This window comes from Peromyscus maniculatus, chromosome 1 (genome assembly GCF_049852395.1).
Source record: "Peromyscus maniculatus bairdii isolate BWxNUB_F1_BW_parent chromosome 1, HU_Pman_BW_mat_3.1, whole genome shotgun sequence".
NCBI lineage: Eukaryota > Metazoa > Chordata > Mammalia > Rodentia > Cricetidae > Peromyscus > Peromyscus maniculatus.
The window spans coordinates 120356686-120371983 of record NC_134852.1 but is presented as its reverse complement, the minus strand read 5'-3'; the positions used below and the strand labels follow the sequence as shown (position 1 = coordinate 120371983).

At 37.7% G+C, this 15298-nt stretch overlaps 1 protein-coding gene across 8 annotated transcripts in view; it reads left to right on the top strand.

Moving 5' to 3' along the window:
* The window catches only part of Sbf2 (SET binding factor 2), a 349435-nt gene that overhangs the window by 240962 nt on the left and 93175 nt on the right, over window positions 1-15298 (top strand). For all 8 annotated transcript variants that reach the window (XM_076550122.1, XM_076550109.1, XM_076550106.1 and 5 more), the window contains one exon: window positions 5166-5234. In XM_076550122.1, the coding sequence (XP_076406237.1) occupies window positions 5166-5234 (69 nt within the window). The remainder of the gene's footprint in view (window positions 1-5165; window positions 5235-15298) is intronic.

Genomic DNA, 15298 nt, shown 5'->3' with positions numbered 1-15298 from the left:
AAACTACATAAAGTAATATAATATCTAATAGAAAATGGCAATTCACGACTATTTATAACTATAGTCTCATAGGATCCAATGCCCTATTCTAGTGTGCAAACAAAAACACCCACACACATAAAATAAATAATTAAAATACTGGAACCCAAATGAAGTTGGAAGGAGAGAACTGATCTCACAAAGTTGTCATCTGACCTCCCTTGACATGTAGTCAATGGCACACAGGCCAATGTACTCATGTGCAAACACACACACACACACACACACACACACACACACACACACACACTCTCACAATTTCTTTTTAAAGTAAAAAAAAGCATACTAGGAAACAATATTGGCAAAACAGGTTTGATAAAGGACTTACATCCAAAACTAAACAATTCTTACAACTCAAATAAAACCGTAGTCACTTGGATTTTTTTTTAAATGATTGTATCAAACAGATACTGTATCTCAGGTGATTAATAAGCACATTAAAATATGTTCAGTATTTTTGGCTATTGGAGAAATATAAATTGTTAACTTTGCAGAGAAACCTCTGTGCACCTATTAAAGGTACTATAAATACTAAGTTCTGGCAAGGATATAAAAATAAAACAATTCGCCGGGCGGTGGTGGCGCACGCCTTTAATCCCAGCACTTGGGAGGCAGAGCCAGGCGGATCTCTGTGAGTTCGAGGCCAGCCTGGGCTACCAAGTTAGTCCCAGGAAAGGCGCAAAGCTACACAGAGAAACCCTGTCTCGAAAAAAAACCAAAAAAAAAAAAAAAACAATTCTCGGATAAAATATTACAGCCAGTTTGGAAAAAAGTTTGACAGTTTCTTATAAAAATCAAACATACATTTACCATATAATCCAGCAATTCCATTCCCAAGTATTTACCCTGGAGAATTGATGTTAGCATAAAACCTAGTACATGAGTGTTTGTAGCATCTCTCTTCATAATTGTCCAAACCTAGAAATAGCCCTGTGTCCTTCAGTAGGTGAATGCTGCTGCCATGGGATACTATTTAGCAATTAAAATGAACTATTGAATACTTTGATGTAGATGAATTCCACAGATACTGTCCTGAGTAAAAGAAGCTGCTTTCAGCAAACAACCTCCTCAAAAGACAGAGATAGAGCTGTTAGTTACCTAGGAGTAAAAATAGACATAGAAAAGGACTATGATGAGACAGACAACTTGGGGTCTAATGGAACTATTCTGTGTCTAACTCTGATGGTGGTTATGGTTACATGGTCTCCATGTGCACTAAAAGACAACTATTTAACCAAAACAAACAAACAATATCACAGTATGTTATTTCAAAATATAAAATAAATTTAATAGAATTTTCCTTAGAACTCTGAAAGACTGCTGTGATTTTTCTATCACCTAACATTTTTGAACTTTTTTCTAACTTGATTCTTGTGAGTTGTAGATAATAAACTTACATTTTAACCAACTTCTATAACAGATTTAGTGTGTTATCCTTGGTGTAATGTAATTTCATCAAGACATATTTTAAGGCGAGTCTTTTTCACTTGCTCTGCTTCCTTCCATCTATTTTCTCTCTTCTCTATTTCTAGATTCTTCCTAGGTGTGTCTTAGAAGCTTTGATTTTATTATCTATATTTCTTATTTTTTAATTCCTCCATGTAGAGATAAAATAAAAGAATGTCATAAGAAAATAGATCTAGACAATAGGTTTTTCTGTACCCCAATAATAGGTTTCTCCACCAATACAGCAAGCCAGATCACGCCTATTGAAAAAGTAAAAGAACAGGTATATTTGAGCAAAGCAACTCCCAGGTGAGTTCTCCATCCCCCACAGATGGAGGCAGAAGTCACACACCCAAACTAAAGCAGGGCGCTTATGTACCCTGTAGGTGTGGGGAGGATGACAGGTCCTCCACAAGTTGGGTTTGTGCCCAAGTCTGGTCAAAAGCTGAGCACTTTAGGTGTGGACTTGGTCTGCTAGCAGCTTCAGGGGAGGAGCTGCAGTAGCCACCAAGAGTGTGGAACTGGGATTTTTAGTGCCTTCTCTGTGTGGGAGACTCTCTGAGAGGGTGGGGTTTGGGGAGAGAGAGAGGGAGGGCTTTCCAGATCAAGCAGGAGCAAGCAAACACTAGCTTCTAACTGTCCATTTGCATTTTAATTAATTTTTAATTTTCTATTACTGTTTGTTTCATAGGTATGATGTAATTTCAAACTCTCTTGAGTAGACTTGTAGTTTACTGGAATGTTTCTTCTTCTAACTGGATTATATGTGTTCTCAGATGCCATTTTTAAATTCAGTTCAGTAACTGCATTTGAGAAACAAGAGACTACAAAAACACAGATTTAAAGGAAAAATTACTGAAATAAGACCACTTAGATTCAAGTCTTAACTGTGCCACTTGTAGCTGTGTAAATCTCAACAAGTAATTTAGTCTTTAGAGGGTCCATTCCTTCTTCAACAAAATGGATACAATTAAAGCATATATCAAATAGAAATAATCACTGTTAATACATATTAAATGAAATAAGTTTAGAAATAGACTATGTGATACCTGTTATTTATTATTAAGTGGCACAATGTTATTTATTAAGCAGCGCTGATTACCATATAAGAGAAGCCACGAGGCACAACAAAACTCACTGTAAGTGTTTATTAAGGGGAGAGAATAGAAAGGGTGTGCATAGGCCTATGGAATGACTGTGCAGGAAGAGAGAGAAGGAATAGGTGGAACCCACTTTTATAGTATCCTGCCACCCACCCACATGTGTATATGGCCTAGCACATGGATTAAATAGGACGTAAAGACTGGCTACTGGACAGTGCATGTGCAGTCATTTAGCTGAGGGAGTGGCTAGGAATTCTAACCATGCCTAGTGACAAACACTAGATGATAGCTATTATTTCCATGTGCTAGGTGTAGTGTTCTATTTTTCAGGTAACTAAAATCAAAACAGTTTTGACCCATTCATTCACTCAAAGAACTTAAAACGTGATATATTTGTCAAGCCTAGAATTTATCTTCTTTTTCTAATGAGTGTCAGAGTACACATAAGTATGTGTAGCATTTAAAACTGTGATATATCCTCTATGGTTTTATAAGTTTATTTAGCACTAAATATAATGAAGGTTCAATGAGATGGCTCAGAAGATAAAGGTGCCTACCACTCAAGCCTGAAGACCTGGGTGCAATCTTTGGATTCCACATAAACATAGGTGAGACCCAACACCACGAAGGTGTCCTCACCTCACATGCACATCATAGTGTCTGGGATACACACATACACCATTAAATTTGTGTGTGTGTATGTGTGTGTGTGTGTGTGTGTGTGTGTGTGTAGGTGAAACTATAGTAAAAAGAATTTTGCTAGCCCTTTTTAGCATGGTACTTTCAAGGGCTGTAAGGATAGATACATAGAAGTGCTACAGAGTCAAGGGTGGAGCATGTAAATGACAATGCAAATAATTAATCCTTTCCCTAGGGATGTTGTTATGTTAGGAATGAATACAGTGTGCAATAGAATAAAGCTGACTCCCTAGAGCTATAGCTCATAGCAGGGGAGCTACAGTGGTCACATGGTTGTTGAGATGGGACCACATCACCTCATGATTCTACCATGACAAGTTTACAAGCCTGGCAGGAAAGTCTGGTTATTATTCCGTAATAGTTAGTCAGAACATAACTAAGATTTCTGAACAGGAGACTATTGTACTATAAAGAGGTGTTTTTGGTTTTAGTCCCTGTGTAGAAGATGCAAATATTTTAATACTTTGAACAGTTCATAGCTATTTTATTTTTCATTTTTCTGGAGTTACCTAGTCTCAATTCTGTAGTTAGTTCCATTAACAAATGGTACCTTTGAAACTCATTTCTTTTTAATGTTTAAATGTAACAATTTTGAGAGATCTCAAAGTTTTATGAAACAGGAATGTTGGCTAGAACAGTTCAAAGGTATGCAGGTTAAAAGTATAAGTGTTTAATGATAAATGAGAATTAAGATTGCAGGGCTCATTCTCCAATTGTAGCAGGAAAATTAAAGGTAAATTACATAGCGAAGTTGAGAATGCAGCATGTATAAGTATTCTAGTCCTTGCAGGTTTATAAATTGCCTGGTATGTTATAACTACAATGCTATTATGTAGCCAAAGCACAGGGGACTCCAGAATGTGTATTTATGAACTGATCCCCCGGTAGATAACTACACTATTCCGGAATGCAATTGCTATGTCAATAGCTGTAGTCTTATTGTTTTAGAATTGTTCCATCTTTCAACCTAATTAATGTCTCTAACGTGATTTGCAAAGAATTTCATATTTATATTTTGCAATCAGTGTTTGACTGGCACACAGTTTTTAGACATTCACTACTATGTGTAAACATTTTGTAAAATAATAAATAGCGCTTTCTAATCTAAATATTTTATGATTGCTGTGTCCCTGCTAATTGGTCATAGATTGAAATATCCCCATTCTTTAATTGTTTTAATTTGTGGGAAATTTTTGTAAATGAGTATGTAGAGCTTCATATCACAGCTGTTGTCATTTAAAGTTTGGACAGCATCATTACAAATGAAGCCCTGCTGTGAAATCAAAGTCAAAAGGCATCTTGGCATCCCAACCATTTCCTCGGGAGAAGATTACAGCTCAAGTCTGTTGAACTTTATTGCCTTGGGCCTCATGACAGTCTTCAGAAACATGCAAGGCATTTCTGTTAAAGAAATTCAGATGTGCTGGGACATAGATGACATTCTTGAACATAGCAGTGTCCTAAGGGGATAAAAAATAGTCGAAAGGAGAAGATAAACAGTTTTTGCTGTGTTCCTGGATTATTTTATAAGATTTATGGAAATGATGGAGGCCATTATCGATACCATGTAGGAAAAAGTGTAGGGTTTTTCTATGTGGCCTAACTATATTTTCAAATAAAAACCTAAACATGACTCTAACATAATGGCTTAGTTTCAGAGTCATCTTCCTGTTTGTGTGGGGTGGGTGCTAAGGTTCAAGGCCTTATGAGTACAAGGCAAGCACTGAAGTTCATCTTTCATTGAGTTGATTTTATTATTCTCACTGATTGTTTCTCTTCTCCCCTCCTGTCTCCTGACATATGTGTGCCTGAAGGAGAGACATTACTAAAATAGTACCAATATTCTAATGATGTTCATTTGCCTTTGTTTTCTTTAAGGATTGTTCAAGTTTAGAAGAATATAACATTGCTGCAGCACTACTCCCTCTTACCAGTGCTTTCTATAGGGTAAGTTTGTTTGGTCTATACATAAACTTGTAATGATTTACATATGTGTATTTTGTTTGATTTCTCATGTGTTATGTGAATCTGTCCCCTTATTATACTAAGGACACACTTGTAATTATATTAATGAAAGCATTTATCATATGCCATGTATGGAAAGTATAATATGAAATACCAAGTCATCATCATCTTCTAGTCCAGCATCCCACCCATTCCAGCCAGCTTCACTTTCCTTACAACAGCTGAAACTATTCCAGATTGATTTGTGGGTTGGTTTACCTACCACAGAAAGTAAACCTCATAAGGCCAGGACATTATTAATATACACTTAGTGAATGAATGACATCCATGGAGACAGAACATAGAATTTACTGTCAATTTTCTGGACTATCAAAAGTGATTTTTTTTAATTCTATCATTTATTATAGCTCTACTCTTCATGCCATCACATAAAATATTAGCTCTAACTTTTTATGAATGACATTATTTACTTTGCATGCCATGTATGTATGGAGGTAGGGAGGTGAGCAAGTGAGCTCATGCCATGGTGTGCAGAGGACAGCTTGCAAAGGTTGATTCTCTGTCCTTCCACCATGTCAGTTCTGAGAGTAGAACTCAGGTCATAAGGCTTGGGGGCAAGCATCTTTACCCACTGAGCCATCTTGCCAGCCCTGGGTCTTAGAACAAGCAAGTTCTCTTCATTCATTCATTCATATTCATTCTCTCTCTCTCTCTCTCTCTCTCTCTCTCTCTCTCTCTCTCTCTCTCTCTCTCAAGATCCACCTGCTAGCCAGGTGGTGGTAGCACATGCCTTTAATCCCAGCACTCAGGAGGCAGAGCCAGGTGGACCTCTGTGAGTTCAAGGCCAGCCTGGTCTATAAAACCGAGTTCCAGGAAAGGCCGCAAAGCTGCACAAAGAAACCCTGTCTTGAAAAAAAAATAAAAATCCACATGCTGAATAATAATACATTTAGTGCATCTTTCTAAAATAAGCAATAGGAACCAAATGGTGGCAACATTTGACTTACTGTTGAGCCATCTGCACAGTCAGCTTCAGGAGGCAGCAAGCTAACAAGTTCAGCTAATGCTGTTTTCTCTGCATTGTCAAACTTAATAATAAAAACTTATGCTTTGGGTTACATTTATGGATTTGCTTTGTGTAACACAAATTCTAATTGGTCTTAATAATAAAAATCCAGAGACAGATGTGGGGATAAATGCTGAAAGATCAGAGAGACAAAGGAGCAAGCCATAGCCACCTCTTACCTCGTCAGCTCCTCTGCCTGAAAGGGGCCAACCTCCTGTCTCCACCCTGCCTTATCACTTCCTCTCTCTGCCCAGCCATATCACTTCCTGTTTCCTCCTCCCAAGTGCTGGGATTAAAGGTATGCACCACCACTGCCTGACCTCTATAGTTAACTAGTGGCTAGCTCTGCCCTCTGATCTCCAGGCAAGCTTTATTTGTTAGAGCAAAAACAAAGTATCACCACACTTCCCCCTTTTTGTCTAAAATAAAATGGAAGGTTATAACTAATATAAGAAAAACTATATACAATAAGTACAATAACTATATACAATACATACAGGTAATAAATACATCAACAATGTCTAGTCTGTAAACATTTGACAAATTCAGAGAAAATACTCCATTATCTATTCTATCTTGGTGAGTCCAAAAGGTTGGGCCTAATTCACTTTCTATTCTAACTTGCATTACCAAAACTATCTTTTAATGTCTCTCAACTCTAAATACTTTACACTTCTTTAATGAATTTCTTTTCTGAATCTGATAACAAAGAAAACTATAACTGTCTAGTCTTCAACTCCCTCAGAGACCTGAGAAGGAAATAATATTACCTGAGTAAGCAAGAAGTGCAAGCAAACGACTTCCAAAAAATGTGAGAAATGATAGAAACAACTGGCTGCCTGGACAGTCACCCAAAGTTCCTCTTTAATGTTGGGGCATCTATCTTCAGCCTACAGGCCTAGAATATCTGACAGACTTATCTGTGAAGCAGGATTTTCTGAGGGGTGGTCCTACCTTATCTTGGCAAAGTTTGGCAGTCCTTTCTTTTGTGTCCTACTTATCCTATTTGGACAGAAGCTTTGACTTTAGGGTCAGTTATCAAAGTTGCAGTAGGTACCAGAATCAGTCATTTGAATAGGGAAAGTTGTTTGGTTTTGGTTTTTAGGTGGTAGTTGAGACAAGGTCTTTATAACCTTGTCTGACCTTCAACTAGCTATGGAGACCAGGCTGGCCTCAAACTCATGAGATCTGCCTGTTTCTGCCTACCAAGTGCTGGGATTAAAGGCTTAAGGAAGTTTAAATGCAAGAAACTATTAATAATTAACTACTAAAATAAAGATAATTCTAAAGTATGCAGGAATGGAATACAAGGAGCAGCTACTACCTATAGGGATAAGTCTGAATGCCCAAGAAAGAAGTAGACTTGGGAGAGGACCTCTCCTCAGATAGTCTTGTTAGGGAGGTATTGCTGTGGCCACTGCACCATAAGATGCAACCAGCAAGTAGGCAACTGGAAACCACCTGCTACAGCGCTGGCAAGACTTGCTTGTATTTCTATCAACTAGAATGCCACTAGGCTTTTAAGGTATCAGTGAAGCATCACTACTGAAGCTTCATGGAGAGTGAGTTCTTCTAGATGTCTCACATTCAGCAGCAAAAAAAAGAAAACAATCTTTAGATGTAGGCAGAAGAGTCTGTCCTGGTAGCTGAAGTTTTCTCTGGTCCTGCCTAGCCCCACGGACCCTTGAACTGCTTGTAAAATAATCACTCAGAAGCTTATATTAATTAAAACTCCTCAGCCATTAGCTCAGGCTTACTATTGACTAGCCCTTACACTTAAACTCAGCACATTTCTGTTAATCTATATGTCACAACATGTTCCGTGGCTTTAACTGTGTGCCATTACATGCTGCTCCCTGGATGGCAGGCTGGCATCTCCTCACTCACCCTTCCTCTTCCCAGAATTCTCCTTATCCCCTTATCCCACCTATACTTTCTGCCTGGCTACCGGCCAATCAGTGTTTTATTAAACCAGTGTACAAAAGCATTACTTACAGCATTTCCCCTTTTTTGTTTAAGTAAAAAGGAAAGTTTTAACTTTAACATAGTAAAATTATGTATAACAAAAAACAAAATTAAGCAAGAATTACAGTTATAATATCTAGTCTATTTGTATTTGGCAAAATTAAATATTTTTATCTATCCTATATTTGTGAGTCTAAAGTTTTATATCTACCTTTTCTCTTATCATAACCAAGGAAAATCATAATTAAACTATCTAGTCTTCAACTAGATAAAACAAAGACCCCAGAAGGATATAATATTACCTAAGTAAACAGGAAGTGCATTGTAAGTAACTTTCAAAAATCTAGAAGGACAGAGACAGCTGGCTGCCTGGACAATCACCTAGAGTTCTTCCGTAATGTTGGGGCATCCATTTTCAGCCCACAGGTCTAGAGTCTCTCAGTCGCTTCTTCCTGTGTCCTATAGACTGACAGTTTCTTTTGCAAAGCAGGAACCTGAAGGATCATCTCACCTTGCAAAGTTCAGTGGTCACCTTCCTATGGGTCCTGCATGTTCAGTTTATACAACATATTGTCAAGCAGTTGATGCAAGGGCACTTTTTTGCCCGATGGCTAACTTTTGCAGCAAAGAAAGCAAAATCCATAATGAGTTTCTTCAATGCCCGTTATCTTCTCTGAAGTAGATTGGTGTTGCCAGGAGCAGACATGTCTCAATGTCCAGAAAGTCAAAGTTCTTAAAACATTTTAAATGCCATATTCTGTAGGTCTTTGAAGTGTTTGAAGATTACCTACCTAATTGAAATATATCTATGTATACCTAGAAAACTTAACATAACTATAAGTTTGATTATCATAGAAGACTAATTATTAATCTGTATTTCTTATTTATCCATTACAGTTTAAATGAGCTCCACAAACATAATACCTTAAACAATAGAAATACACATGCAGTATAACAAAATTAAATTTTTATCAATAAACTAAAGTCTATATGTCCTGCAAGCCACTCCCAAGTAATCGGTACAGAAGCTTAATATTAATTATAAATGCTTGCCCAATAGCTCAGGCTTATTACTAGCTAACTCATACATTTAAAATAACCCATATTTCTTATCTATCCTTTGCCACATGGCTTGGTACCTTTTCTCAATATTGCATGCCCATCTTGCTTCTCTCTGCATCTGCTTGTGATTCCTCTGACTCCTCCACTCTTCTTCTCAGCTTTCTGTTTGGCTCTCCCCTTAACCTTATTTTTTTTTCTTTGATCAGGTTTTTAAAAAAAAAAGAAAGAAAGAATGGAGATAGCCACCAGAGACACAACAAAGACAACCCCAGCTGCTGCGGAGCTAGCAATCAGAGGTTGTCTTTGTTGTGTCTCTGGTGGCTATCTCCATCATCTGTCAGAGTCTGGAAGCACATCTTGCCACTGAATTTGCCGTAGCCGGCCACGGTTCTGGCACGCACCTGGACCACGTACACCATGCCTGGCCGTAGCCCATCAATCCGGCCTGTGTTTCTTATTTTAATAAGACGATTGGTTACATCTACACTGCCCAAATGTCCTTGGATATGTGGTCTTTCACTGGAGCATGGTCTACTTACCAGGGGCTCCATTCTTAAGAGAAATTGTCTCACCCTCTCCCAGCAGCTAGCAGTTGTCAATAATTCCATGGCTAAGGGTAAGATTTTGTGACCAGCTCTTATCTCCATGCTGGGATTTGGGCTGGATTGGCCTTACACAGGTCTTATGCATGCAGTTATAACTGCTGTGAGTTCAGCTGCCCTGCTGTGTTCAAAAGACACTGCTTTCCTTGTAGTCATCCACTGTGTCTGGCTCTCTCATTCTTTCTGCCCCCTCTTCCACAATGATTGCTGAACCTTTGGCGGGTGGGGGGAGATAACTGTATATATACAGTCTCTTATTCTCTGCACCCTGACTATTGGATGTCTATATTAATCTCTGTATTAATCTACTGCAAATAGAAGCTTCTCAGATAAGGGCTGAGAGATGCATTGACTTATGACTACAATAATAAGTCATTAGGAGTCTGTTTAATACTGTGTCCATTTAGTAGAATAATGGTAGTAGGTTCTCCCTTATAGCCTATGACTTGTCTAGCCATGGGGTCTTGGTCCTATAATGTTGCCAGTTATGGGTTTCATCTTATGGAACAGTAATTTCAATCAAAAAGTAGTTGGTTACTTCCTATTTTTAAATAGTAGAATAAATCCTTTTTTCTTTTTTTTTTTTTTTTTACTTGATGTAATAAAACTTTATTGGAGTCTGGAGAGATGGCTCAGTGGTTAAGAGCACTGGCTGTTCTTCCAGAGGACCTGGGTTCAATTCTCAGCACCCACATGGCAGCTCACAACTGTCTGTAACTTCAATTCTAGGGCATTTGACACCCTTGTTGTTGTTTTGTTTTTTCTCTTTTTGGGGGCCCACCACCCAGCTCCCAAATAAATTACACACAGAGGCTTATTCTTACTTATGAATGCCCGGCCTTAGCTTGGCTTAGTTTCTAGCCAGCTTTTCTCAACTTAAATTATCCCGTCTACCTTTTGCCTCTGGGCTTTTCCCATTCTCTTTCTTCTGTAAATCTTACTCTTACTCCCTAGCTTGCTGTGTAACTGGATAGCTGGCCCCTGGAGTCCTCCTCCTTCTCTGGCTCCTAGATCCTCTCTCCCAGATTTCTCCTCCTATACATTCTCTCTGCCTGCCAGCCCCACCTGTCCTTTCTATTGCCTCATTATTGGCCATTCAGCTTTTTATTAGACCATCAGATGTTTTAGACAGGCAAAAATAACAGCTTCACAGAGTTAAACAAATGCAACATAAACAAAAGTAACACACCTTAAAATAATACTCCCCAACACATCCTCGCACAGACATACATGCAGGCAAAACAACAATGCATATAAAATAGAAATAAAGTAATCATTTTTTAAAAATTTACTCATTAAAAAAAAACTTGATTGAGCATCTCAACATATAAAATTACTATACCACACAATGTGTGAGCTGCACCATTGGTAGTGTATTAGCATGGCTTCAAGAAACTTAACTTGATAGTCTTGCTAATACAACAGTGATTTTTAAAAATTAGTCTGGTCCACAATGCCACCAAGCCATTGGAATTTTCTTCAATAAATGTAGCATATATGCATGTTTAGAACATTCAAATAGAGTAGCTTGTGAAGTAACTCAATTGTAAAGGCTGTTTCCACCAAGCCTGATGACCTGAGTCCAAAGCCTGGCACCTACAGGATAAAAAGACAGAGCCTGCTCCTGCAAATTGTCTTTTGACCTCCATATATGAACCCTTACACACATATACACACACATATATACATATACACAACCAAATAAATAAACGTAAAAAGTAATTTTTAAAAATAAAATTCAGATATTATAGAAACATGTAAAATCTGCTTTTCCCAGTTTCACCCCATTTTCTCCAGTTGCTCTCTTAAGGAGGGATGACATTACTGACAGTACATACTGACAATTTATTGGTCCTTTTTCTCATTTTTTTTAATTAAAAGCATAAGGACAGAGAAAAGCTAATCACTTTGTGACCTCCAAGGCAGAGATTTCATTTACAGTTGTGAGTTGTGTATATTCTTTAAGAATGTATAAGCCAAAATAAAAAAATTATCAAGAAATTAACAGACTGTGAAATTATGCAGAAATGCATGGCATGGCGTTTTATGGTGTTTGAACCTCTTCTCATGTGTTTCAGGTGAAGGGTTGAATCAGTCACTGAGCTAGTGTTTTTTATAAATCCACTTGCCTGGTGTCTCTGATATAGTGCAGTGTGTCTCTGTTCCCTGTTTTAATTTGATAAGCTCATAAATGGCAATGTTTTATTAGCATAAATAAGTTATCTTTCATTTTGTGCATTATGCTGTGCAGTGCAGATGATGATTATTATCCTAATGAGTTCAGAGTGTCCAGCCTCTGGTATTAACTCCTTGAACAGACAGTAAAGTTTCTGCTCTGTATATACTGATATAATCAGGGCAGAAAACAGCCTGCTAACTATCATCTAGTATTAGGACACTTCTATCACCGCCCCCCCCCAAAAAAAAATCTCATGTCTGTTCCCAGACAGCAGTGAATCTATTTTCTATTGAGTCATTTCCCCTGCCCTTCAGTGTACGTTCTTCTGTGTCTCGCTTCTTTCACTAAACATAATAGTTTTGAGTCTCACCCATGCTATTAATTGCTATCTTTACATCTTTTAATTTTGAAATAAGAATTCTTTCAGTACATACCTACAGTATCTACCAAAAGCTGAGATTAGGAGGATCATCAGTTTGAGACCTGAGCTCATAGCAAGACAGACAGACAGTGGTAGAGAAGGACACACAAGTGCAAATATATATTTCCATCTATATTCAGAATGCTTAAGCTTTATGTGTTACTTCAACTAATTCTGTATTCAATGCAGAATTGAGCTAATCCTCTTTCAATAAGTATGTGTATATGATGCAAAGAACATGATTTCTCAGTTTGAAGACAAATTTTATATTTTGTCATAATTTTGCAGGTCTTTAATTTCTTCCTAAATTTTAGCTTTGGCATATACATCCTTAAAAAACATACACAACTATAAATAAATGGGTTTTTTTGCATAAGTATTATTTTCTTCTCAACTCATGAGACTATTATTAGTAAACTAAAGTAGTGTAACAGGAAAATCTATTGATAACCAGCTTGAAAGGCCTTGATTGTAAAGCTTCTGTCAGCCCAAGAAGCAGAAAGTGAACATGAAAGCATAGAGAGCCACAGAATTCCCTGTGCTGTCTTAAATGGTGACCTTCTTGCCACTGCCAGGTTCTTACCAGTAATTCTTCCCCAGTCCCCCACCTCTCCAAAGCTAAAATCTGCTATCTGTTTTTCATGTCAAAGACTGTTATCCCCATAAAGTTCTATTTACTTAAGTAGAACAATGTAACGAGTAGGCCCAGAGGAAGGTAGTGGGAATGAGAGCTGGTATTTAATGAAGTATCATTCCTAATTTGACACAAAGAGTGTATGGGTTCTGAAGGACTCCCTGCCCATGATAGGATTTAAACTCTATTATGTGTGATTCCAAAGCTCAGGTGTTGTTTTTAACTCTAATAGTGTTTTCCAAATGAGTCACGATTTGTTCAGGCATACTTCTGAGTATCTTTTGGGAGTTTTGCCAAGAGGTGTTGAATTGGCATCACTCTTAGCCCCACACTTACCCAGCCATTTTCATGGTCATGCCCAGCAAGGATATTTCATTAAGCTTTGAACAAGGTCAGGAAGTGTTGATTAATTAGATGTTATAATTTCAATAACTGTTATATAATATTACTTATAAGTCTCTAATCTCTACATATTTTAACCAAAAACATACTAAGTGCTCAGAACATCATGAAATACTTTCTATATTTCTGCTTGAATACTGACCTTGCTCTGGTTAATATGGACAGTAGTTGTCCTACTGTAAAATTACAGTCTGTAAGTAATTCTGGTGAAATCCAAATAACCCTTACATAGTATTAAGATTGTTTCTAAGAGAAAAATCCTACAGTATATAAACATTTCATCCATCATTAATTTTAATTGGTAAGAGACTACAAAATAGGAAAAGAATGTCTAGCTATATTTTATTCCATATAACAGATCTCAGAGGATTATAAAAAAATCAGGATGCCGGGCGTTGGTGGCGCACGCCTTTAATCCCAGCACTCGGGAGGCAGAGCCAGGTGGATCTCTGTGAGTTCGAGGCCAGCCTGGGCTACCAAGTGAGCTCCAGGAAAGGCGCAAAGCTACACAGAGAAACCCTGTCTCGAAAAACCAAAAAAAAAAAAAAATCAGGAGAAGGATGTGATAAAGGGTCTTCTTGTGTTGCATGACTCCTAAATAGTCTTATAATAAAAACCCGGAGCCAGATATTGGGGTAAATGCTGAAAGATCAGTGAGGCAAAGGAACATGCCACAGCCACTTCTTACCTCGCCAACTCCACAAATCGTCTGACTGATTTTTAATTTTCTTGAATTTATATATTTTAATTAATCTTGAATTTACATATTTTAATTAATGCTCTTATTTTTTAAATTTGGATTATGTCTTAGTTACTTTCTTGATGCTGTTATCAAATATCTTGGCAAAAGCAACTTGAGGGATAAAGGGTTTATATGGGCTTATAGTTCTGTCAGAACATAGTCCATGGTGATCGGGAAGGTATGGTGGTAGGAACTGAAGTCTGGCTGGTCACATAGCAGCTGTATTCAGGAAGCAGAGCATGAACAGGAAACAGGGTCAGTTTATAAAACTGAAAAGCCTAAGCCTAACAACCCACTTGCTCCTCCAGCAAGGCTCTTCCTCCTAAAGGTTCCACAGCCTTTCCAAATAAGGCCACCAGCTGGGAACCCAGTATCCAAACACATGAGCCAATGGAGGCCATTTCTTGTTCAACCCACAACAGAATATTTTTATGAACTTCCTCAGTTCTTACTTATAATGGCCAAGAATGAACCCTATTGTTCATTCTTCAGAAAATGAAACAAACTACTAGAACTACGGTTTCTTCTGGATTCCAAAGCAATTTAGTACCTGTCAGTTCAATCTAACTACTACCACATCCCAATGCTGGACTATAAAACTGAGCAGATGAGGTTCTCTGCCCTTGAGAAACACGTACACCTACAGAAATATAATAAAACTAATTCCCATGTTAGTTACTTAAAACAGACATAATCAACACAGTCTAAAAATACATTAATTCCCATTGAACCAAGGAACACTACAAAGAAATTGTTACGTTTTTTTCTGGCGAAAGATACATGAGTGTTCGTCTTACAGGTAGGGATGAGGTGAAGAACAGCAAAGAGCAAGAATGTATAAATGTTACAGGCAGAGAAAATAAGAAATTCACTGGGAATTTTACTGGAGGTAGAGGCAGATGGAACAACTTTGTGGTCAGACTATGACTGACTTGGTGTGCCCATGTAGGAAAAACAAGGATTTGCTTCTCTT